Source organism: Ascidia mentula, chromosome 5 (genome assembly GCF_947561715.1).
Source record: "Ascidia mentula chromosome 5, kaAscMent1.1, whole genome shotgun sequence".
In the NCBI taxonomy this organism is placed as follows: Eukaryota; Metazoa; Chordata; class Ascidiacea; order Phlebobranchia; family Ascidiidae; genus Ascidia; species Ascidia mentula.
In genome coordinates, this window is record NC_138570.1 from 10,099,593 (window position 1) to 10,124,412 (window position 24,820).

At 43.6% G+C, this 24,820-nt stretch overlaps 1 protein-coding gene and 1 long non-coding RNA gene across 3 annotated transcripts; one reads left to right on the top strand and one right to left on the bottom strand.

Annotated features, from left to right (window-relative positions):
• Positions 1 to 644: 644 nt before the first annotated feature.
• LOC145903943 (laminin subunit gamma-1-like) lies at positions 645 to 24,250 on the bottom strand. 2 transcript variants are annotated; one of them, XM_082992138.1, is made up of 29 exons: positions 23,672 to 24,250; positions 18,469 to 18,623; positions 18,246 to 18,392; positions 16,715 to 16,845; positions 15,727 to 15,893; positions 12,555 to 12,743; positions 12,309 to 12,426; positions 12,122 to 12,226; positions 11,764 to 11,900; positions 11,098 to 11,214; positions 10,592 to 10,803; positions 10,362 to 10,512; positions 10,009 to 10,230; positions 9,449 to 9,646; positions 9,009 to 9,242; positions 8,783 to 8,869; positions 8,410 to 8,619; positions 8,198 to 8,335; positions 7,789 to 7,983; positions 7,271 to 7,473; positions 7,055 to 7,158; positions 6,749 to 6,889; positions 6,432 to 6,636; positions 6,234 to 6,335; positions 6,048 to 6,162; positions 5,776 to 5,975; positions 2,803 to 2,961; positions 2,615 to 2,714; positions 645 to 2,441 (listed from the first exon to the last, which is right to left on the bottom strand). In XM_082992138.1, the coding sequence occupies exons 1-29, from the start codon at positions 24,054 to 24,056 to the stop codon at positions 2,185 to 2,187; spliced, it is 4,884 nt and encodes a 1,627-aa protein (XP_082848264.1). In that variant the 5' UTR covers positions 24,057 to 24,250; the 3' UTR covers positions 645 to 2,184. The 2 variants fall into 2 exon arrangements, with proteins under 2 accessions (XP_082848264.1, XP_082848266.1); XM_082992140.1 differs by lacking the exons at positions 15,727 to 15,893; positions 16,715 to 16,845; positions 18,246 to 18,392; positions 18,469 to 18,623; positions 23,672 to 24,250 and adding an exon at positions 13,761 to 14,024.
• LOC145903944 (uncharacterized) lies at positions 3,720 to 5,102 on the top strand. The gene is made up of 4 exons (XR_014402702.1): positions 3,720 to 4,190; positions 4,361 to 4,427; positions 4,535 to 4,623; positions 4,937 to 5,102. It is a non-coding gene; the product is annotated as an uncharacterized LOC145903944 (long non-coding RNA).
• Positions 24,251 to 24,820: the final 570 nt, after the last annotated feature.

Sequence of the window (24,820 nt, forward strand, 5' to 3'; positions counted from 1 at the left end):
AAGAAAATACGTTTCTGTTACTACGAGTGTTTTGCTAGCTGAAACAATAGCTGCGAACTGCAATGATCCTTGTTGACATGGGGCCTTTATATAGGGATAAATCACTTCGGCGTCTTTTTTCACGCTTGGCTTAAACATACATACAGAAAGAGCAAACTACTTTTATTGTACATTGTCATAATTTTACGATCGTCTGTGTCTCATATACTGTTTCCCTGATTAACAAATACCAAGACAAGCGATATTACACTTGCCTGTCTGACGTTTTACGAGTTATGTTCTAAACAGCCGAATAGAAACCCTGTCAGTGCCTAACGACGTACCTAGATATGAATATGATTGTCTGGGGCTTGCACATAACATTGTCTTACAGAGTAAAAGTCAGACAGTCTCTCTAATCAGAATGTTTAAAATCTGTAATAAACTTTAACTGTGCACTTACTTTATGCTTTCTTACATTCCTGGTATGTCTCAAATCTGCAACAGACATCTAGTATATACTTTTTCTTGTATTACTAGATTTAGTTTAAAACACAAACGGTTCTGCCATTCCTTGTCATGCTTAATACTTGTAGACCCAGTTTATCTGTCTGTTGCCTTTTCTGTCAATTTCATTCGGTCAATGAAGCACACAAGTGTTGGGTAATTTTTTGTTGGTTATATTTTTCTTACGAAAGATGGAAAATTTACACAGCACGAAATTTCTCAGTCTCGTTACTTGTGGTACATCTTTTCAGTTAAATGCACGAATGAGAAATGCCGAAGGACGGTGAAGCTGTTACGTGTACATATTACTCAGAGGCCTAGTTACAGGTGATTGTGTGTGAAGGAGTGAGAAAACAAAACATGATAAAAACCAGCGAAAAGTCTCAAAACCCACAGAGATTTTTTCCGGCAGGCAAACGTTTCGCCTTTTGCTCGTTTCATAAATGTCCTGTCAATTCAGTTTGCTTTCGGCGAGTAAAAGTTAAAACGAACGTTAAAAAAACGAAATGTAAATCTCGTGATCACGTGACGACACGCATCAGTAGCTTCATATGTGGTTAGCACGGGCGCACAACAACGCCCTCTACGAATCTCAACACCATCGAGACGCACAAAGGGAAGGGGCGACTAAAATATTCTACGGTTAGTCCTACGGGTGGGAAACGGACGTGGTTAGTGACGAAAGGAAAGATAGCATTGTCGAAGGCACCACTGAGTTAACTCATTTCAAAATGGAGAACACATTCCAGAAGATGAAGGCACTTCTGGAATTAAGTAAAGACACGCACACAGTCAAGCTGCAAGCTTCGCTTCATCCAGCAGCGCGGCTTGAGGCTGATTGCAAGCATGCCGAAACGAGAAAAAAACGCGTTAATCCAGTCGGCGATTACGTAAGCTGGCGAATGGCGGGCGCGGTGGACGCAGAAAGCATTCAGATCATGCAAATGCTGCCGCAATCTTTATTATGTACACAATAAATTACAGATGAAAGTGCGGCGCACTTCCGGGCAAATGGTTCAACACGGATGAAATCCGTAGGTTGTTTTTATTTTTTGGTTTGTATTTCTGTATCTGCTGGGGTCTGCGGTCCCGGTGAGGTAGGTTTATGTAACTTTCCGCTGATTAAACATGGCTCCTGTAGCCACAGTAAAGGGTTTTAAAGCGGTGGTTTTTCTGTTGATGGTGGTGAGATTTGCCACGGGCGCGCTAAATAACACTCGATAGAGGAGTAAGAGAGCAAGGCAGGCCCGCCACAGGCGACGGCGGGACGAGAAAATAACGAACGCCATAAAATAATAATAGTAAGAATATGCTGCAATGCGACGTTACAGAAGGGCAAAATAAAATTCGACTAAAAACAGTAAAGTGGTATCAAGAGAGTATGCAGGTTGGATGTGGTCGGCTGTAGAGAAAGTTAAAACGTGACTTTGAAATTGTGCCGGCACCAATCCCGCTTATGTTCAATTCAAAAAACGCACATCGCATGACGATGATAATGTGGTGCGTCATATGACGTCACACGTATTTCGCGCAACGTCACGTGAATGTGGAGAAGTAGAGGTTTACTCTTTCTACAACAGTGCGGACGCGTTAAAATGCGTGACGCCAGCCGATCTTTTCTAACAAAAATGCGATGTCGTTTGTCGGCGTGAGACCGTATAGGTTTGGCATCCTGTATTAAGGCGAGAAGAAATGATTTTAGTCTTGCTCTACCGAGCTCACAGAGTTGCATGTGGTCGGGATTGCTTGATCGATCTCGTTCAGGTTTGCGATGTCCGCTTGCAGCTGCGCAATGTGCATGTCGTAGTCGGCTAACGTTGCGTTCTGTCGTTGCACCTCGGCTTCGAGTTCCTGCACCTTTGCTGGTAGGTCGGCAGCGGCGACGTCGACGCGCAGTTTCTCGAGCTGCCGTTCTAGTGCGGCGATGTCATTTTCATCCACATCCACCATTCCATCTACACGAGAAACATTGGCGTGGTTATAACCAAAAAGTAGCATTCGGGGCTACAGTTGCTTGAAAACAATTTGTTGATGTAATTTGATTGTAATCGTAAGAAATACATTCCCTTTAATATCTTGTGGCGGTTGACGTATTGTATACAACAAACGTTTCAAAAACCTCACTTACTTAGACTATCAAGGATATTTTGCAGCTCTGACAGGACACTATCCACCATCCCACGAGTTCTGGCAGCGTTGGCAGCTGCTGTATTTGCATTTGCAGTCACCTGTTACACATTCAGTTAGTAAAGTATCCACATCAAAAAATCGTCTCAAACCGAACCGGAGTGAAAATCAAAAGGCAGGTATACAAACCTCGGCTACAGCTGCCTGGTCTGCTGCAGCTTGTTGCTCGGCACTTGACAAATCCATTTCCGTTTGATCCAGATCGATTATGAGTCGGTCAACTTTTTCGCTCACAGCCGTCGCTTGTCCCGCGCTCGATTCCGCGTCGTTTAGGATGGTTTGGGCGCTCTGGAACAACAAACGAATAAGTAAATGATTAGTATTTCTATTGAACATATTTGTTGCATTACCTAAAATAATGATATTGTTGCAACCTAAAATAATGATAGTAATAGTTACGTAGGCCAGCATGCATCAGTTTGCACTTGTGTGTTGTGCACTAGAAAATTAGACGTGTTGTTTTGACACTGCTACGTGTTGAAATGACACACTTCTGTGTTGCCAAACGTGTTGTTTTATAAGCACCGAGTGAAAACAACACGCTTGATGTGTATTTCTAACACGGCGGTGTGTGTTTTAGCGTTAAAATCTGCAAACAACACGTGTGTTCTTTGGAAACAACACGGCAGTTTCTGGCAAACGTGTTGCAAATTTGCATAATAACACATCAACGTGTTATATGCACTATTGTTAGCAACACGCTTTCCGTGTTGTTATCAGACATCTATGTTTGCATAGGATATTGACAGTCAAAATTCGAAGGCTGGTGAGAAGATAAATTACTAAAGAAGTGTTTTATATTGCATATCAATATTTCTATTGAAGTAAGTAATGGCGATGGGAAATGCCCAACATGTATTCCTCTGTCATAATGTATTTTAAATTACGTCATAAAGCAAGCAATCAGTAAAATGCATTAATGCTGATTTTACTGCTAAGCACAATTGTATGCGCAATTGCTAGTGTATAATTAAGAGCGTTTTGAGTTAGATATTATCAAACTATACTCCTATCGTTTTGGCATTGCGAGTAAAATTTAGGTTCTCTCACCCACGTTTCGAAAACGCACAATCCGAAACATGGAGATCCGCCCATTGTAAGTATAAATTAATAACTACCTATCTTATTTGTCCATTATTTCTAAACGTAAATTAACTGTATTAATACAATAACATCTTGTAATGTCAGATTGTTATAAACTTGGAAGCTGAGAATTTTTTGGACTGTGTAGACAAGGTTTTATTTACACCTTACCTTGAAAATATTTCGGCGGGAATTTCATGGCGAAATGTTTCAAATCAGCTTGCCAGGTTGGCTTGTTAACTATGTTGTTTTAACTACAAGGGTAAGTCGTGCCACTTCGTTTTTAGCTATGTTAAAATGTGTATTTTGTCATTTTTAATATGAGCTGTTTGGTTTGCAAAATTATTTTAGGTTATATTGTATAAACTAGATCCTTGTATACTGTTGATCAACTTGTTGCAACACAAATTGTGGATTAGATGGATCACCCTGAGGTTAGTTAATTAGTTTCAAGCACTTTATCAACATGTGTGCTTTTTTAGCATGTGCTTTTATTCACTTCATTAACAATTGCATGTACAATAAACCAAACCTCAGGCACTTTAAAACATACATAACAATAAATGTTGTGCAGATGTTATTTTTGTTGTTGAATGTTTTGTAGATTGTCTTACTTGCTGGTTTGGGTCTGATACCAGAAGAATATGTTGACACATGAAAAGTAATGTTCAGTAAGTATTGTCATTTCTTATCAAAGTAACAAATATAGCATTTTTGTGTTCTGTATTTTGCCTTTGCCCTTCGGCAAATAAAATTTTTCAACAACAATTCTTTTTAGGTTAATTAATGTTGGGGTGGACAACATGAAGATACAAAGGAAAAAGTAATATCAGCAAGCATTCTACTGCCATTTTTGTTCCGACGAAGGTAAATATTTTTTATATTCACAAAACAATAAGTTAGTTTTGTAAGTAGTATGTATGAAGCCGCTTACAAAAACAAGTTACTGAAAATGCTCATTTTGTGGTAGCAAATTACTATATGGCATTCTTGTTTTTCATTAATTCGCATATTCGAAGGCTGAAAACATGTTGGTGATAATTTATATTCATACATTGACTTTGCAAGGCAAAGTTATATTGTTGTCTCAATTTTGACATGGTTTTAAAAATAACTAATTGTGTTAGTGTCAATGCTATATTCATATATTTTATCTTATGCCTATTTATTTTATTTTCAGAATGAACAGCCCAAGATGCTAGCCCATGCTTGTATTGTAATCAATACAAATAATGCTGGGTTCATTTGACCGATGTCCATTGCTGTGGATACCTCTATATAAAGTAAAGCTACCAAACATATTTGCTTGGTTGACTGTTCATTATAGTTTGATTTTGTTGAATCATGGTACTTTGCAGCCATAAAATGTTTTCAAAGTTAACATAGTTGAAGTTAATGCCTTCGACAAAATTGTAAGAAAACTGTTGACTTTGACATTTTGCATGTTTAACATAAAAAGGTGCTTGATATGTATTTCAACTACTTATGCTACTTGATGGTTTCAAATTTGGTTATAATTAGTGGCATATACACATTTTCACAGTTCTATTTGTTTTTCTGCATTTCGTTCCAGTCCTTTTCAATTGCCTTTGGTATTGTAATACAACTTGGTGCATATATAACTGTGTGGTTTAAAACAACACGCATTTCCCGTGTAATGGGCTTGTAGCCCTATACGACACATTACACGCGTGTTGTTTAGGCAGGATCGCAGATTTTCACGGCAAAACAACACGTTTGGTGTGTCACAGCATTCACAGGGAGGAACAACACGGCTGTTATGCAACACGTGTACAGTGTTGTATACGGCTACAGAATTGCCGTGTTAAAACAACACGTTTCACTTTTCTAGTGTGTGGCTGCCGGGTAAATGCCTCAACAACAACATTAAAAATTGACGCAATACATCTGAATACATGCGTCATTCGGCAGACACTATACCCTACATAGTAACCCGTAACAGCAAGTGGCAAAGGATCGATTCTTCGACAGGAAAACGCGTCATCAGCTTCCACTTACAGTTTGAATATTTCCGGCGATGTTCAGAGCCTGTTGGGCCTTGTTGCTCGCCTGCACGGCAATTTCGCGTGCTGTTCCCAAAGCGCTCTGCGCCTCAGCAGTCTTGTTGTTTGCGCGGTCAATCGTATTTTGAACGTTGTCAGTGTTCTGCAACGCGGCTTCAGCCTTCTCCCGGTTCATCGTGATTTCGTTGTCGAAACCTGCGCGAAAATTTGCGTAAGTGCGACGAACTCGTATTGGGGACACTGGTTTACTCATTGCACTACACTTACTTTCTAAAGTTGCCTTGCTGTTAAGTACTGATTGGTAGGATGCGTTGCCAACGGCGACCGCTTCAAGGGCACCTTGCTCTGCGCTGTGGACTTGTGCCATCAATTTATCCGCGTTCTGAAACCGCAAAAATGATGTTCTGTTAGCTTGGATTACGTAAGTTAATTAAAGCCTCCTGAAGTACATACGTTTTGGTAGGCGTCCGCGTAATTGTAACGGGTTTTTCCCAAGAGGATTTGGCCCTCTAGATCAGTATGACTTGCTTTGTATTCCTCGTTCAGTCGGTTGATCTATAAGTTAAGGTTCGAAGTTATAGACCTTGTTGACCACAGGTGATATTCCAATTTTTAATTAAGTGCATATCTTCAACGGAAGATTATACGTACCTCGGGAATTAATGCCTGTGCTTCATTGATTATATTTTGAGAGCGGGTGTCCATGCCATCAGTGTCAACACTAGGTACGGAAAGCTTGCCAGCCTTGGTGAAAAGGTCAGTTGATTCGTTCTTAGCAGCCTCGGCATTGTTTTTCACAATTGGAGCCTGTGTCATCAGTTCTTGACGTAATGTGCGAGCAGCTGGGATCTTGGAACTGCAGACGGAACAAAACACATATATTCCAATGTATGATCAAATTACAAATCAAATATTAATAAAAAACCCAAGGGTTAAGAAGCATAGCGTTACATATATACTCGTCATACCTGGACTCAATCATATCAGTGAGTTCAGTAACTAGCTCTTCGAGCGTGTCGAGCGCCGATTGGACGGCGTCCTGGGCTTGTCGTGACGTATCGTAAGCTTGTTGTGCGGTCGTAACGATCTCCTGGGATTTCATTTGATGACTGCAAAGTAACAACGATTTGTGATTATTAAATGCTGTGGTTAATCTTTTATAGTTTGCCAATTCACCTCGTAACAACGCAGGGGATAATTTACAAGTACTTAATAAACAAAATCAAGACAGGCCAACAGAAACTATAGCTTATAGTGTGAGAAAAAGCACGTACCTGTTCGCCAATGCCTCGGCTTGTTCAGCAAGGAGACTCATGTTGTTTTCTTTACTCAAACTCTCCAGAGCGATAGCCTGGGCGTCCATCAAATCGTCCATAGCCTTAAAAACAAACCATCTATTGTAACTCCATTCTCCATAACAGTTATCAGCAACGTCCACTTCTTTTATCCAACAAGGGATTGACAACGAAAACAAGAAGCATAATAATTACCTGATTCAATTTATCTTGGGCAACACGCAAGGAGTTTGCAATATCGACAGTGTCGTTGATACTTCGATCCATGGTCTCCCTTGCCTCTTCAACAGCGTTATTGCATGACTCGACATTCATTTCAACCATGGTGAGCTTTTGGTAAATCTGCTGAAGTTGTTCCTCGGCTATGTCCTGTTTCTCCTGAAGTCTTTCCATTTCATCTGAACCGAAAACAAACGTTTTAAAGCGAAAACTTGCACCTAACACCTCTAATGATCCATCAAACAATCAGACTTCACATGCAGTTGCAACCTATATTAGTTCATTTTTCAAGTGGAAGGCTTGTTGACAACAACATGTGTCAAGTTTTAGTAAAACACTGCCTATTAATGTTCACGAATTGATCCATTTTCAAAAAGATCATTTTTACGAAATTGGATCAAATTTTACAGTAAAATTTGTGATTCTAATACATCGAACTAGGCCATTATTTTATTTGTCTTGATGTTGAGTAAAAAAACGACTTACAGACGTACCTTTGTTTTTGGCAGCACGTTCATTGAGTTCCCGGACCGTGGTATTAAGTTGTGCGAGCTGGTCAAGAAAGTCTTCATTTCCGCTATCGGCCACTGGTTGAATGCCAATAGTGTCAGTCATCTCTTCAAGACGATCCAATTCTCCGCGGTGTGTTTCTACTGCACCTTGCACTAGACCATAGCAAGCCGGACATTCTGTGAGAGAGATGTATTATAGTACAATTGGACGTAACGTTTATAGATTTAAAAATGTCAGTATGTAGAGGCTGACAAACAAAGAAACAATAAACAAACTAATGAGATATTTTGGGGAAGAGAGTAAGTTAAAAAAAATATTTGTTTTGTTTTGTTGGGAAATCTGAAGTATTTATTGACGTCAGATTCGACCAAACACATTCTTATTTCGTACCAATACATCCACTAGCGAGGTCGTAGTAATTCTCCTGACATTGGTCGCACTTGATTCCAAGTACTCCTTTTTTGCATTCGCATCTGCCGTTTTCGTCACATTGCAGGCTTGTGCTTCCATCCATATTACAACCGCACGCTGAACAAATATAAATATCCGTTGTCCAATGCTGCCCCGGTTATCTTAAACAAATGCAAGCACTGTGTTCAAACCTGTGCATCCTTCGCCGGTCATGTTGAAATGGTTGGGCAGGCACTGTTCGCAACGTTGTCCCCCAACTCCGGGCAAACATTCGCATTGTCCGGTCTCCTGATCGCACTCGCCTTCCCTGGTCGCACCCACCTGATGACAATTGCACGCATCGCAACCCTGACCGCTGTGGAGGTTCCAGAAACCGGCACGGCATTGGTCACAAGCGCGACCTGCAATACACAAAGTGGGTTAATGAAGTTAGTTTCATATTTTGAGTTTTCCGCTATATTTGATTTCTAAAATATAGATATTGGTCTACAGGTCACAAATATGATGCAACAGTTGTTAAACCAGAACACAAAAATTTAAAAAACGGTTAAGGCAGTAACATACCAACGACGTTGGGATAGCAGTCGCACTTTCCGCTGGCAGGGTTGCACGTGGCGATATGTCGACTTCCCATGTGGTTGCACTCGCACACTGGAGAAATACAACAAAGAATATAAGTACGTCAAACTGCCGAAGCCACATCCAACATAAAACTTCAAAAAAATATCATTCCAAAAACCCTCGAGAATTCCACGAACCCGCGAGAATTCCATATCAAGCCTAAACTCACATTGGCATCGTTCCTCCGGGATATTGGTGATCGCCTTGCCGAAGTAACCGGGTAAGCATTCGTCGCAGTGGAATCCAGTCGTGTTGTGGATGCATTTGAGGCACTCGCCCGACGAGGTGTTGCAGTTCATGATCGCGTTGTCGTCAATGTTGCCATTGCACATGCAACGCTGACAAGGTCCAGTGACACGTGGGTCGCCGAACCAACCGTCCGTGCACATTTCACATTGTTTGCCTGTTTTGTCATTAACAAATAGTTTTGGTGTTTGTTAGTCCACTGATACCGAACAAACATAAACAAGAGAATGGTTGTCTGAAGTATTTTATCAACTCACCAAAATCTTCTGTAAGTTGTATTAAAAAAAACAGTTCGGCCCCAAAAGCACATTTTCGTTTGTTTTCGCATCTAACATAGCACACAAAAGTGAATTGTGTCTATACCTGCATGTCCAGGCGGGCAGCTGGTGCAGACCACACTTCCGTCGTCCATAAGCGCACAGGAAGAGTGGTTGGGAGGGCATGGACACGACTGACATTCGTGAGCAGTTCCTCGCCTGGATTCCTCACCGTTAAAGTAGTAACCTTCAGCGCAGAGCTCGCAGTAGTTGCCAATCGTGTTGTCGTTACACTCACACACGCCTGAAAGCGGAAATCCGTTGGGTTAGGCTCGGAAGGAAGCCAAGAGTTTGACCATAAACATTGAGGCCGTTTTGGTCTTGGATATATGAGTAACTCGCCACACTGAGGTCATTAGTGGGGTTGCACCATTGATCAAGTTAACGAAAATTAAAGTTAATTCAAGGGCTCAAAGAAACGTTCCCAATCCCAAGGTTCAAACAAATTCATAACCTCAGCCTAGCTATAAAGCGGTGTGAGAGGCTGATAGCAAAATTCAATTAGAGTTGTATTTCAGCACCACGGTCAACCGCAATTCCCACCAGATATAGAAACAATCTTCACACGGCGCTGTGTCCCATATCACAAATTCGTTGCATGCTTACCACTCTCGGGATCACACAAACTGGAGTGGCCGTTGCAGTTACACGCAACACAATCAGCCAGGACGCCACCGTTGGGTGGGTCACGTGTGTAGCCTTGTTGGCAACGGTCGGCAAGAATTCCGTCGAATCCTGGAGCAGTACACATTTCCACCCAGTTCACTTCTGGCCCGGGGCCGAATTGCTCAGCCGTGACCATCTGTACGTTGTCCAGGTGACCAATAACTGCAAATAAAATGGGAACACTGTTGGTGATGGACATACAATATAGACACAATGTTGCGCATGCAAAGGTAGCTATATACTGTGAACATGGATTGGAGTTTTTTCGAAAAGTATTGCCAGCAAATACATACGTCCTTCCCCGTAGGTTGATCGAATCTCAAACTTTTTCAGAGAGTTGAGCATCTGTTGGAATTGGAATGGTGTGATACGTGGAGAGAAACCTGCGGCCTCGTGCAAGCGGAACTGGTAAAGTTGCCTCTCGTTTCTCGGTATTTGATTGCCCTGAAACAGATGCAATCATTAGCCTCCCAAAAAAAATCCATACAAAGTTAGTCTAGATAAAACAGTCTTGATGTTGTACCTGTGCTTGGATGCTTATGGAAACTTTCATGTCGTTGCCATACTCGTCCTCGCCGACAAGTATGAGGTCTTCTGCACTCGCCACAGCAACACCTCCGTTCAAATCGCTTGCGCCACTGCCGGTGTCCAGGAGAGCAGACTCGTGTTCTTCCACCCACAACTCAAACTCGAGCATTTGGTTGTAACTAAAGAACTGCTGGCCCAGGTACTTATCTGTAAAACAAACAATAGACGTTGAAATATATCGAACATTGACGTTTAAATAACGCTTGGATATTGCAATTTTAGGAAAAGTGTATCAATACGCAAAAATGTTTTGACTGTGAAGTAGAGGCTGCGAAACTGTGTAGTTTTGGAAAGTAACCAAACATTTCAAACATTTTAACCTATGCACGACAAAAGTGCAGAGAGCGTGAAGTTGACAGACACGCCAATAGTGGCGCCTCGAGTCATTAACCTAGATTTGGCGCAGTGTTAAGCTGTATAACATCCGGTCAGCGGTGGTACCTGGAGCGACGAAGTAGGACATGTAGTAATTGTCAGGAAAGATGCTGATATCGTCCCCGTTGTAGCGAACTTCGCTCGGGTTCCCATAGTAATCCCGTCCTGTCCACCCGTCTTCACCTGGTAAATAATAGAACATATTGCTATATTAGGCTTGCAAAAGGGTATCATGAAACGAGGTTCAAGGAGAAAGTAAGAACTGGCAAAATTAAAGCACATATTTCACGAAACAAGAGGACACACAGAGAGAGGTAATATCCGTCTTATCACGCCCATCGAACCGACACCCACGGGACCCAGAGACCTTTACAGCTGATTTACGTAAGGAGGGGCGGTTAGTCAGGCTTTCAAATGGTTCAAAGTGGCTTTGGGCAAGGCCGGGTACAGTGGCAACTTTAATGGCGTGTAGCAAAACGTTGATGGGCGGCTCGGCGGCAATGCGTTGTTTGGTTATGGTTCCTTTTTCAATAGCCGTCGCCACAGGAAATGCCACCATTGGGAGACGGCGGCATTAACGCTGACGCAACCTGGCAAACCGACGGATTTTGCTCGCCTTCAAGAAAGCATTCTTTACCGACACCGCATTGGCCTTGGGGTATTGCAACATATCCAAGATTCGAAGGCACGATGCGGTGAGCTGCTATAGAGGTTGAAAACGTCTGAACCCACCTGATTGAAAGTCGCTTATGTGGTAGGCGATCGAAAAGTCGGGCGCCGTGTGGCAAACGGATGAATGGCCATGACAGAAGCACGCTGTGCATCCGTATGGATCGCTAGCTTGCATGTTCCAAAATCCAGGCTTGCAACTGAAAAGAATTACAGCTACTGTCACAAATAGTTACCAAAGTGACATACTTTGAGATTGAAAGCACATTGTTCCATAGTAGCATTGTGTAAATGCTCTTGAAAATAGCACAAAAAAATGTTTCTGAGCATCACAAGGTTGCGATTTTAATCAATGATTTCCACAGATTGCTGTTTTGTTTAGTGATACGATCCATTGACGTAAGTTTTCAGTTAAACTTACGTTTCGCAGTTTCTTCCTTCCACGTTAGTTTTGCAAACGCAATCGCCAGTCTCAGCGTCACAAACCGTTCCTGCTTGTGTTCCAGCACCAGAGCATTGGCACAATCTAATAAAAAACACGACATTTTGGCTCAGATCCAATCGGAATTAAAAATACGAGTCGCTTCCAATTCAAAACCAATACTTACGAGCATCCGGCTTCACTGAGGCCGTAGTAGCCGTTCATGCATTGGTCGCATCTTGCGCCACCGACACCTGCCTTGCACTGACATTGGCCGTTCTCATCACATTGCTGACTCGTGGCGCCTAAAATAAAACATATTGTTATTGCTCAGAAAACTAAAAATACATCAACGCATGGCTACAAATGTATTACAAAGTTGTTGGGATGTGACATACTTTATATTTTCGCAGCATATACAAATTGTACCAACCTATTCCATTGCATTCACATTCTGTGCATCTGTTAGTAGCGGGGTCTCTGAAGTGATATGATTTACAATATTCGCAGTGAGGCCCGTCTGTGTTGTCTCTACATTCCGTGCAGTGGCCTCCACGACCCGTCTGGCGATACAACTCGTCGTCGAAGTAGCAGCTGTCTGACATCCCGTTGCAGTCGCATTCTGAAAAGAGAAACGTTTGTTTTTTTGTTTGTAAAAGTATCTTTGTTATTCGTGCAAACACAACTCGGTCAGTCACTGCCGGTTTAAAAAATTGGAACGTTTCATTGGTCCGCTGTCATATGTGATTGTTGAGGCACTGATGATACGCATATAGCACCGCGCCACTTCAAAAGGTAAATGACAGCAATCAGGCGCGCCGACCGCAAGCGGAGGCCTTTTGAAGTTGTCCCGCAGCGCGAGAGCACCACGAGCAAATTCAAAAGATTATTTCCGGAGCCAAGGGTCTCACATTGCTCTGTTAGCTCGCCTACAACTCCGTGTTCTGGTTAAATCAGGAGTGACGACAGGTTAAAATGTAGTGGCGCGGCGACGCCCTTTAGCTCGAGTGTATTCTAGCTTTAGCGCACGCAGAAGTTTTCGAGGTAAAGACGGTCGCAACACTTCGTGGGCGGGTGAGCGCGAAAGGACGACGATTTCCCACCAGACAATGAGTCAAGTGAAAGTCGACAAGTGGGGCATGGCGGCCTGGCAAAAAGTGACATCACCCTGTGTCACAACAAACCTCCCCGACGAGTGTCAGACGCTTTGAGCAAAGGGTTTTATCCCTTATTTTGCACTTTGGTGGTTTCACGCTCTGCCCACCAAGTGTTGATACTGATTTATAGGCACTATTGCTAACGTTTCTTACACCGTCATACGCAATTAAAAACAAAGAAAAGACCCCAGAAGCGTGATGGTGTCTTAATTCACGAGAACGGAAAATGACTATATTGCAAAGCATATATTCGTACTCCTAAGTCCTAACCCAACATTATCAACATATGCCATGTCCGAGCGATTGTCCAAGCGCACGTGACGAAAGGCATCACTTCCTCAATCGGAAAACGACGCACCTGCCGTTATTATGTTGTGATATCCCCCCGACTACGTGGGGCGAATGGTTCAAACGTTTTTTGAGGAAGGATCCCTTCACGCGTGGCGGGGCCACTATAAGGTATCCGCGCCAACCGGACTCACCTCTCCACTCTACGCCGTCCCACATGATGCGTGCACGCGAGACGTTTGCTTGGAGGACTATCCATAACGTGCATAGATATACCACAGCACATAACTTTGCAAAACTGCGTTGATACTTCAGCATGCTGCTAAAATATTTCTAGACTTAACAAGCTAAGCGACTGTTTATGAGGAAAATCTCTTCATTAACTGCTGGACATCGCGTGTCTCCGTGGGCTTGGAGCTCTTAACCCGTCGCCTGAAGCTTTCAACTGGCCATGTCCCTTTTCGAGATGTTGCCGTTTTCAAACGAAGCCTTATAATCTCATTATAAACGAGGAAGTGATATACTGGTCGCCCCCACGGACCCATTAGCGATGGGAAGAAGGGAGGCGGACTCGTTTCTTCCACGGCATCATGAAAAAAACCGATGGTCCCCAAGCGAACGATTACGTCACATACAGAGGAATAACTATAATAAGTGTGGCTCCGTTGTGACAACATTATCACACGAACACTAATAGCCGACAGCGACATTTTGGGTCAAAACTGTCTACATTTCTAACTGCTCTCGCTCGAACTCAGCCAACTCTATAGGAAACACTCTGAACTGGGAAAAAACGTTGGTGGGAGGTGAGTTGCCGGTAGGAAACGGTGTATGGGAGTAAACATAAAGAATAACATTGTAAAGAGTACATTGTTTTTTTGCGCGTACTCCGTTTCGGCGAAACTTCATTGGCACTTCAAGCACGCGTTTTGGAGAATAAACTGGCAAAGAGTGAAATCGTTTTTAAGAAAAAGTTCTGGTTATTAACTACGTTGTTTATCATCAAACGTTAGCACATCGACAAGTTCCTTTCCAGAAAGGGTCAATTTTTTTCCGTAATAAAATTATCAAAAATTAACTTCAATAAATTTTTAATTGCCCAAATTCAAATTAGAATTTTTTTTCAAAAAGGAACCTCAACTTTCTACAGAGAAACACTGTTTCTGCTGGAACCTAAGTTGACCCGTTCGTAACTGTAACAATAAAAGGCGCGGAAAGAACGGAAACCATTTCTCACATAACAAGGAGAAAGTGGATACGATTGCTGGGTGTGTCCCATTGATGTATCGTCTGCACCTGTTTTTGTTACTTTACTTCAGTTGTGCATCTCCCATTTAAAAACTTTACCAAACAACTCTAACGTGAACAAAATTTTCGCAAACTGCCGGGGTACTTGTTTTTGAGGTAGTCGTAACCTCAAAGACTTTACTGCCACCAAACGATACAAAACAGTTTTGAAAATATCCGCAGAGTGGCGTTGTAACGGAAAGTGTGTCTTCGTATTCTCATAGTACACAAGGGCAGTGGACAACTTTAGTTTTTTTACCACGATATATAATCCAGTTTTAGCTTGCAAAATGTGATACTATTCTTACAGCAGACACACGATGCCTACTTCAAAAAGAACTGCTTGGAGGCTTACAAGTGAATAGATAAAACAATTCGACGAACCTTTCACGAAGCACACTCGTATTTCAGAAACATTTATGTACAGTCTAGGAATGTGCCTGGAAGCGCGAGACAAAGTCATAATTGATGCCATACCACAGGTTTATCCCGAAGGCAACAAGGCCACGATTGTACGTTAAAGTATTCGTGGTTGTGACAGATGTCTGAGGCCCTGCTGTGAAAACTTGCTTTCCTTTCGAGACATGCGTCATGATACCAAACTACGTGTAACGCGAGACGTCGGCAAATATTTCATTGCGTCGTCGCTGTGTATTATATCAGGCGCCGAGGGTTTCTGTGTACAGGATTTAATAAAAACCACAGGTTACACGAACTTGCTGACATGCAAGGTTATGTTTGCCAATTTTAACGTCGTAAAACGTAGTTATAACCGGATATAAAATTTCCACAAAATTTTCGTGGTTTCAATCACGCTTCTTTGACTTCGATGCAAAACAAGGCAACTCATTGTAATGAGAATTATCTCTTTACCTGCACATTCCGACGGGTCATCTCTGCTGGCGCGTCTCCATGGCCGGTCGTTGAACATGGGAGCACACTTTTCGCAGTCCCGCCCAGCCGTGTTATGCCTACATCGACACGTGAGCACACTGTCGAAGTTGAGGTAGCACTCGGATGCGTGGCCGTTACAGGAACATCTGCGATCAAGAAAAACGCGATTTAAAACGATCTTGTTTCGCCGTTTGAAAAAGGTGCAGGGGATGTTTGTAGTGTTGGCAATTGTCAGGCACTGTACGGTGCCTTTTCGGGGACCCATGAATTTGGCATTGTTTGAGCACAAAGGCCACATCCGCCGCGATTAGCAGGTACTCCAGACCTACTTCCACCGCACGTGAGACCTAACACCCCAATTCATAGGTGGTTTGAATCAAACTGTCGCCCGTCTGTCAAACAGTGTCATGAAGGTTTTGCCACACGCTTATTGTTTCAATATCGCGTTACAGGTAATTTCGTAATGTTGGTTTGCTGGGAGAAAAGATGATTTGTCACCAGACCGCCTGGAGCTCGAAAGTGTTACTGTTTGGGATGAAAACAATGGCTCTCCCCACTTCACAAGCGCTATACAGTCTCCTGTATACGTCGCTGACATTCTCAGTAAAACTGAAATCCGCCTTGCGTGGGCCGCGACGCCACCTACGCCTGATTGTGGCCTATTCACGCAGACGAAGGGCTAATACCGACGTCCAAGTGTTTAATGAATACACATCGCATCTCGTTTAAATCACACCAAGCGCAAATAAGGCAACACTAATCGCTTACACTGAAAAGGCCAATACACAATCCTGTATTGGAGGAAATACAACGCGTTAAATGCGTCAATTGACGTCTGGACAGAACCGAATTGACCTACAGTAGCGACAGGGCGCCACCTTGTTTACTCCTCACGTTTTGATCGCGCGCATGTGATGTAGTACGCAAGACATGTATTGACTACAAATAGCATTGATGTAAAGCTCACCTTCCACCAACAGACAGATCGGAAATGGCGTAGTAATACGACTTGAGCACTTTAGGATCTTGGAAAACTTCGTCACCGAATGTGTTGATTCGGTTGAGAGTGATTCGGATTGCGACGGCTTTCACCCAATCCTGCCAAGTAACGAAACAATAAATGTAACCAGTAAGCCAACAGTTCGCTTGCATATTAAACCGTTAGATAAGAACCAACAATGCATTTCCACATGTAAGTGGAGAAAATTTCTGGGTAACTTTACCTAAATGATTTAGATGAACAAAGTGAAAAGCGGATAAAATTACGAAATGCATTAGGCGGTAGATTGCGCCTGGGGCGAAACGGAGGCTAATGCGGTCGCGGCACTGAGGTGTTTGCACTTGCAACAAACGTCTATTGCTCTACAAGTGAATACAATGTCAACCATGCAAAGCAACGCGTGCCCGCCACTTCCGCATAACTGAGCGTTTTGGAGATGCGTCGTGCAGATACCGAAGATTGGGGACAAAGCAAAGACAGCAGGAGCAACGCAACTTGACGGATAGCGGGAAGTCAGGCCCGGAATTTTATTCAACATCGAATCCATTTAACGGCACGCGCCATGTTCCGCTTTACAATAGGAGAAATTGACTGCGGAAACACATATATATGGGCAGGAAGGCAGCAGCAAGTCGCATTGATTTGCAACGCAAGTTGCATTTCTACCCCACGAGCTGCGCTTGGGGCAACGAATCGTTTTCACAGCTTGCGCAAGAATTAGGCCGAAAGCCAAAGGTTCACCCGATTAGCTAATGCGGAAACGATCTTTTCCGATTGGCACCGTGGCAATTTAAAGCCTTCAGAACTGCAGCGTTTCGCATACAAATTTGCGGTCACTGACAGCGATTTCATAGCCGCGGTTTGCGCTATTTGTCGCGACCGGGATTTAAGTTATAAGCCGAGCAGATCCGCCGCTTTATATTCATAAAACGCACATAAAAATTTCCACGCTGGTAAACGTACAAGCGTCGCGGTAAGCAAATATCGGCGACCTACATCCGTTTCTGAAATGTCATTCTGTTGCGTCACAGAGCGCTTGTAGTGAGGGTAATTGGGCCGAAAATAGAAACGAGATATGCAATCTGCAAGTGCGGCCCAAAGCGCAGGGACTACATGAAACGGGCGGTCGACGTGCACTTATGTCGCTTGAAAACTTCAAGCGAGCAATTTGGTTTGCTGTAGTTGTGATGCGGTACTTTAATATTACTTGCTCTCCTTGCAAACGTCTTTGCAAATAAACTGTCACGTTGCTAGCTTAACGTGGGATTATAAGTAAATGTCGTCCCTTCTCTTCACTAAATTTAAATACCGCTTTAAAAATAGTAAATCCTTTTTAGAGTAAATTCAAACAGAAATTTACGTGTTTGTGTCCCGTTTCTGTGAAATTTCTAATTGAGAAGTTTAGATATAATTCTCACACAATTTTTGGGTGAAATTTCGGCGGGTTTAGCACATTTACGAATGGCCAACAATTACTTATAACAAGGAAACTACCCACCTGCAGTACGGGACTTCTGTCAAAGTTGTACGCGCTAGGCCGTCCTTCCAATGTACTAAACGCCACGTTGCCGCCTGTCAAAGGCGATATATCGGCGAATTCGTTGGTGCATATCGCTTTTCGTTCATTTTCGACGGTCACAATGCCCTGAATAAGATAACAGTTGGCTGGTTAATATCTCATGTCGAACTGACCGGCGCCATGCGAATAGGAGAACACCCACTTTATTGTCCAGGTTGTACGTAGCAAAGCAAGATCCCGAGTAGTACTGAAAGGGCTGCCAATCGCAAGTGTCACACGTCTTCTTGTAGATGGCAAAGCTCTCCGGGCGCGAAGTGTGAAACCTCAATCGTACGTAGGTGATGTCGAAGGATTTCGCTGTAAAAAACAAACAACAATCGGCGTGTTAGCGTTTTCTTATGTCATGTCTCTCAGTAGGTCTTTTAACACGAACTTGCAAACGGGTCGTAACGTTATCATATGCGTGTTATTTTCGAAATGGGCTGTGAAGAGGTCAGTTTTCGGTCGGGGTTACTTTGGTACAACGGGATAAACGTGCCAGTAAACAAAATATTTGTGATAAGAGGTCGCTTCCTCATCCTTGTTCATGGCCCGATGCGCAAAACCACGTAGTGCTTCGCGTGGACTAATTTGGTGATTTTCCCCATGTGGAATCCCACCTGCGAACAGGCTGCCGCAAAACAACAACCCGCGATGTACGTATATAAAGAAAATGTGAATTAAACGAGCAGTTTTTGGTCACAGTGAGCTCCAGCTGATCGCCCAACTCATTATTGCAGTCGAAAGAAATGCCCTTGGGCGATAAAGGAAATACGGCGGTAGTGAACGTCGTTGCAGACCACACAACGCCTGCTTCGGGGTAGCCGACAGCTGCTGGAACCCGAAAGTTTATAATTGAAACCTAATTGTGAAAAAGTGCCTTAAGGCTGCAACACAAACACGGCCGATTAAAGACACCCGAGATTTTACAACTAAGAGGTGGGAAAAAATCAACAAAGGTAATATTTCTTTAGAGGCGAGCAATCGTGGCTTACGCCGCGTACAAAGCCTCGCCCGTGTCGGAGGCAAGTAAAACGCGTCGCGATCAGCACGGTGCGGGGAAATGTGACCCTCTCTTTCTCTTTGCTTCGGCGCGCTGTTGCTAGACGCGCAACCTTGCCGCTTTGGCGCGCAGGAAGTGGATTGTCTGGAATCGTTTGGGACAAAATGCTGTCACTTGGCCGAAGTCGCGGCGCGCCAATGGCAATTGTCGAATTTGCACAACAAACCAATCGACCTCTCTTTAAACGACTTCTATTGAAGCGATGCAAAAAATACAGCAAACCTGTCTTGCCCAGCTAAACGTTGCCACACCTTTCTGTGGCTAAACACAGGCCATTTTAGTGCAAACCGGAGTTTTGAGAAAGTTTGCGCTTTTGGAAAAAGTTCAAATACGCCAAGACACAAGCCACACTCTCCGATGCACTCACTTTGATCATGTCAAGGGTCTTGGTTTTCTGAAGGACAGGTCATTGGACATTCCACAGGCTCGACCAAGCAGAAGCTGGCCGCTATAAGGGGCTTAGAAGTACTAAACAAGTAAGATAAATATTGCTATGGAAGCGTGCCCCCTGTTAGCAATCAAACATTGTACTCGCATGGAAGATAGAGCCGCAGGATTGGAAAGACGTCCAAATGACCGAGATTGACCAACCAATGTGGGTTAAGTGCAATCGAACTGTAAAATCTCCAACTGTTTGCAACCTTAGATCATTGTCGTAAATCAACCATCATCTAGGTTTGATGGCACGTAAAGGCGATTTTTAATTTAGGTCATTGGGTTTGTTATGTTTACTTTACTCGTCACTGCACTATAACTACGTGACCGAGGAATCTAACTGAATGTCGAACACTTTAAAATGAAACTTCTTAAACCAACCAGGTTTATGATGTTGGACTTGAGTGATACAAATTACCTAAACCCAATTCAGCAGTGCGGGTGTGATAGGCGAGGAAGTCAATTACCCATCATACGGATGTTAAGGATGTACGAAACATTCCACAAGGGAGTAAAGCGGAAAGCCGGCCTCGATGTGAGTCGTGTGCGTGTCTTGGGCCTATCTTTACACTTCAGATTTCTATTCCACAACTGTCAGTCAGACTCCAGCGTGTATCAATGCCATTGCGAGCGCTCACCGTGTAGTCGCAAAGCAAGCGCTGTCTAGGCGATTTCGTTAGGGATCGAAACACAAACTACATCAATGGACTGCACTTTGTGCAGTGACGCTTAAGCAAACCCGGGCGCGCAACACGGCGAGCGATGTTTGACTGATATAAATACCGCCCAACATCAGGCTTCATATTTGCTTGCCTGAGCGTTCTACAAACAGGTGTAGATTCTTGAGTCGGCAACCGGCGGGCCGCGCGCTTTGCGTGTTTGACTCATATTTATTATTTTAACTGGTGGTTTAAATCGACATTCCTCTCCAAATCTTTGTATGCATAAAAAGTAAAGGCATGGGTGTGCCGTTTAAGGATTTCTCGAATTGCACGCATGAAGTGCAGGCTGTTAGGAACCGCGTGCTCGCTTCATTACATTTTAACCGTAACAAAACAGTGAAAGTCCGGGCGCTCGTTCACCCACAAAACGTGTCGTGGAGACTCGGATGGTGACAGTTTTTCCCGACGTCACAGGCCACAGGGGAATATCAGCTGTAAGGGGCATGCGCCACTCATCGGCAACGCGATCCTGTCAATTAAGCTCAAGCGCTTTCGTCCAAAGCCAAGTTATCTCTTCCCCGCCCTTGCGGTGAGTCCGTGAGAATGTCATAGCACACTGGCGGGGGTATGACGGTGATCATGGAATGTCACAAGATCATCATCAAACCGCACGTTACATTCAACTGTAGGTCGCGTGTGCCAGTCCCCGTAGGCTTAGTGCCTTTTATGTGGAGAAAAGACGTGGCGCAAATTGTGTATATTGGCACAAAATTACGGCCAAAGCGCTCGAAGCCATGACAAGCGCCTACGGGGAAAGCTCTTATGTGCATTTTTTTGCGCGCAGCAATTGGCCTGAATTAAGCCCGACCTGCTTCGGCATTGTCGCGCAATGAACCGGAGAAATTGTGCCCGTGTTTGCGCAACCTTTAAAATTCCTGAACGTAACGTTGTTTATACTGAGAAAAAGTATACTTAACGCCCTTTTTCTTTAGGTTTAACATTGGAACGCGCAGATAAAGAGTCGAAGATAAGCAATTGTCGTCTGAGAACAGCACTGTCATTGCCCTCCTTTTTGATGTAAAACAAACACAGTTAACTGTTGAATCGCGGGATGAAAGATGAAAGAAAGGACCGGCCGCGAAAAGTCGCAATTCAAGTGAAAATAATTTGCAGGTGCTTGGGCGAAACAATACCGCTCATTTGCGCCATTGCTTGCAGGTGGAGGTTTCAAACGAAATGCCGAATTCACAATCGCGTCGTAAAATTTGTTTTGCACCCGGCTGTTTTGTTTAGAACGCGACGCGCGAGCACGGTCAAAAGGGAAGGCAATTTCTCAAAATAAGCGGTTAGGAGGAACGCTTCGATCTGCTGGTTTTCCACGAATTTAGGTAAGTTGAAGTTTTCAGGCAGCGACGCGGAAATAGAACTTGAGCGTTTGTTGCCAAACAATAACCAAACATCTCGGCACGTCGAGAATGATCCGACATTAGCAGACATGCAATACCGTTATGGTGTTGAAAAAAACATTACTTCACTTTACATATGGAATTTTCACTACTGTCTGTGTCATGCAGGTGCGAATCAGCCACTGAAAAATTGGGGGCGGGTGCCTGTTTTTTTTGTGTGTACCCTCCAATGAACCCGCAATGCCCGCGGTGGCACAGTGATTGCGGAGAAGATGTTTACTGATAGCGGTATTTCAAACCGCTAATCAATACAAAGAAGTGACAGGGACCCACCGAGGGAAGTAGGTTGGGCGATACACGACACAATCGCGACCCAACTACAAACAATGCTCCACGTTATTTGACGCTTTGAGCGGATATTTAATTTGGTTCGTCTCCTGTACACTATTTGACACCAAAAGTTCAAAAAGGCGTTTACGTTGTTTTCAGCAACAAACAATCACCATTGTTGCTTGCGTTCTTGGCTGGGACGGCTGCCAGTCTTTCGTGGTTTCCGGATAAACGGACGCATGCCTTTCAATGTCATGTTAACAAGCGGATAATGACAGAGCGCCTAAACGCCAGCGTCGGTTTTTTCAGGAAACGCAGAGTTAATGTGCCGGTAATAAGGGTACTCGTCCCTGGACTACATTGCCAATTATACCATAAGGCCGACGCTAGACGATTTATAATTGCTATCAACGGTTACCACTTCATTCTCTCAGCCCAAGTATGAGGCTTTTACCGAAACAAGGATCATCTCATGTATCTACTCGACTGTTTCCTACTTCATGTCTTTGAGGCTAGAAACATTAAAATCGTTGTAAGTATAACAACACAGACCTAGGTAATTGTTTAATTCGTCCTTGAACAACCACCGGGCGGTGCCTAAGGTAGGCTCTGTCGGCCTAGGGCATGGTTTCCGTGATTACCAGAGGTTCGAGACGGGTGCTTCCTGGGTTTCAAAGCACTAACCATGGGTGAGTATCAGCTTTAGGCATAAGCCACAAGGTAACTTTCCTAAATCTTTGATGTCAGTCGGCGCTGGTAACTGGAAAAGTGATACATACCCTTCGCTGACAAAATATGTGGGAACCTTATTTAGTATTACTCATTGCGAATGACTTATGCTTATCATGGAAACACAGTGACATTTTTTAAACTGGGTATTTGCTATTTTTACCAACTACACAAAAGGGCATCTGCGAAGTATCTGTCGGACAGGATGTCGGTTGTACGTTTTAGCACATTCCTTGACTTTGTTCTAGTCAACTGGACACAACACCCATCGTCAGCCACGGCCACAGAAAGTAGGTCGACTGGCTGGAGCCTTCAATTGAGATGAAGCCAACTAGGCAGTTGATGGGTCGAGCGCTTTTGTCAAGATATGGACAATTGGCTTTATGCCCAACCCGGTAAAATCACCGTTGGATACAACAACAAAGGATTGCTAACTATTGGTCTGCAGCCAACCATTTAGGTTTAGAATGAATGCAATCTAACGACAAGTGTTTTGATGTCGTGGACAATGTATTCAATGGTAAACGTTCGGCTTCCACCACAAACCCCATATCTCGGTCGATCATAAAGCGTTTTGACATTTTATTTCATGCGCAAATATCAACCTTTCAACCGAGTTAGCGACCAGCTCTATTTGCTTTCCAGGCAAACCATCTCCCAAAGCAAACGAACAACGTGCGCCGCTCGCTTTTTACAACACATGTGATGACATATTACCTAATATTTTGTTATTACACTTACTTAAATTCAAGGTGAGGTTGACACTTGTAGGGAATTGAACGTCATGCAGCATTGTACTGGACTGCCACCAGGTGCTGGTTTCTTCGTTGTTAAAATCCGTGAGCAGCGTTGCATCGCGTCTTGTGGCGGGGTTACTGCTATTACAAATGTGACAGGACTTTTTTACGCCAGTAACGCCCGTTTGCAAGCAGTATTCCTCTGCCGGCGTGCCACACGTATTGCTGGCAACCACAGTCCTGCCAAAAGCTGCATTTTCGAACGGAGGCAAACAGCGCTGAGGTGTGTGAGAATTTGGCAGGTAACATTCGTCCATGCTTGCAGCAGCGTATGTACACAAAGCCGTAAGGCCGACAAGAATAGCTTTGAGAAGCCCAAGCCACGTCATGATTTCGGGTATTCCAAGTATCTGAGATGGCAAGAGCTGTCCACCAACGTCTACCTTTTAAACACTACAACCGGGCGGGTGATTTACAAACTGTAACACTCTGATCTTATTTTCGACCCCGCCAACCCGTTTCCTTCGTTTGAAACTTTCCTGTCACAGATAGGCACGGGCGACACTGTGAGATAAACAAATACGTTAAACGAACTTTAGCTACATTCAAAACTAAGTAAAAACTAGATTAACGACTTTACAAAGCTGCCTTCCATCTACCACTTCACAGAGCCAGTCTCCTTTCAAGCTGGGTGCGTCTGCACTGGACGCTTTTACCGTTGCGCTCCGTTGCCTGTTTACCTTTTTTCCTTTTGTGCACTCAAGATCGTGTGACCTTTTTCCCTATTTCCACTTTAGCCTCCAAAAACGAACAATAGTGCCGCCGGTAAAGTCACTTCTCGATGCGTTTCAGCAACTTTTTTGCATGACAATCATGCTTGTTACCCTAATTGGCGTGTTGCAATAACAGCTCAATTTCTTGTCCAAACCAAAACTTTAAAAAAATGTTGCGACTGCATACATTTTCATAAACGTTACCGGTGCTGGATTGCGTGAGGAAACGAAGGAAACCATCTTGTTCTCATGCGACAAATTAGGAAGTATTTGAGTTATAAGTGAAAGGAGGCTTTGGAAATAAAAACAAGAATTTCGCGACGACGGGAAAGTTGTCTCGTCTGCCTCAAGCAACGACCAGTGGTTGGTAATAACAGTTA

Bases quoted from the DNA above. Each gene is read 5' to 3' on its own strand.
- LOC145903943 (XM_082992138.1), bottom strand. From the start codon at position 24,056: ATGACGTGGCTTGGGCTTCTCAAAGCTATTCTTGTCGGCCTTACGGCT. The intron at 11,901-12,121 runs GTAAGTTTAACT...AATTCTTTTCAG, and splicing joins GAAGGAAGAAACTGCGAAAC to TTGCAAGCCTGGATTTTGGA. The intron at 6,336-6,431 runs GTACGTATAATC...CTTAACTTATAG, and splicing joins CACAGGCATTAATTCCCGAG to ATCAACCGACTGAACGAGGA.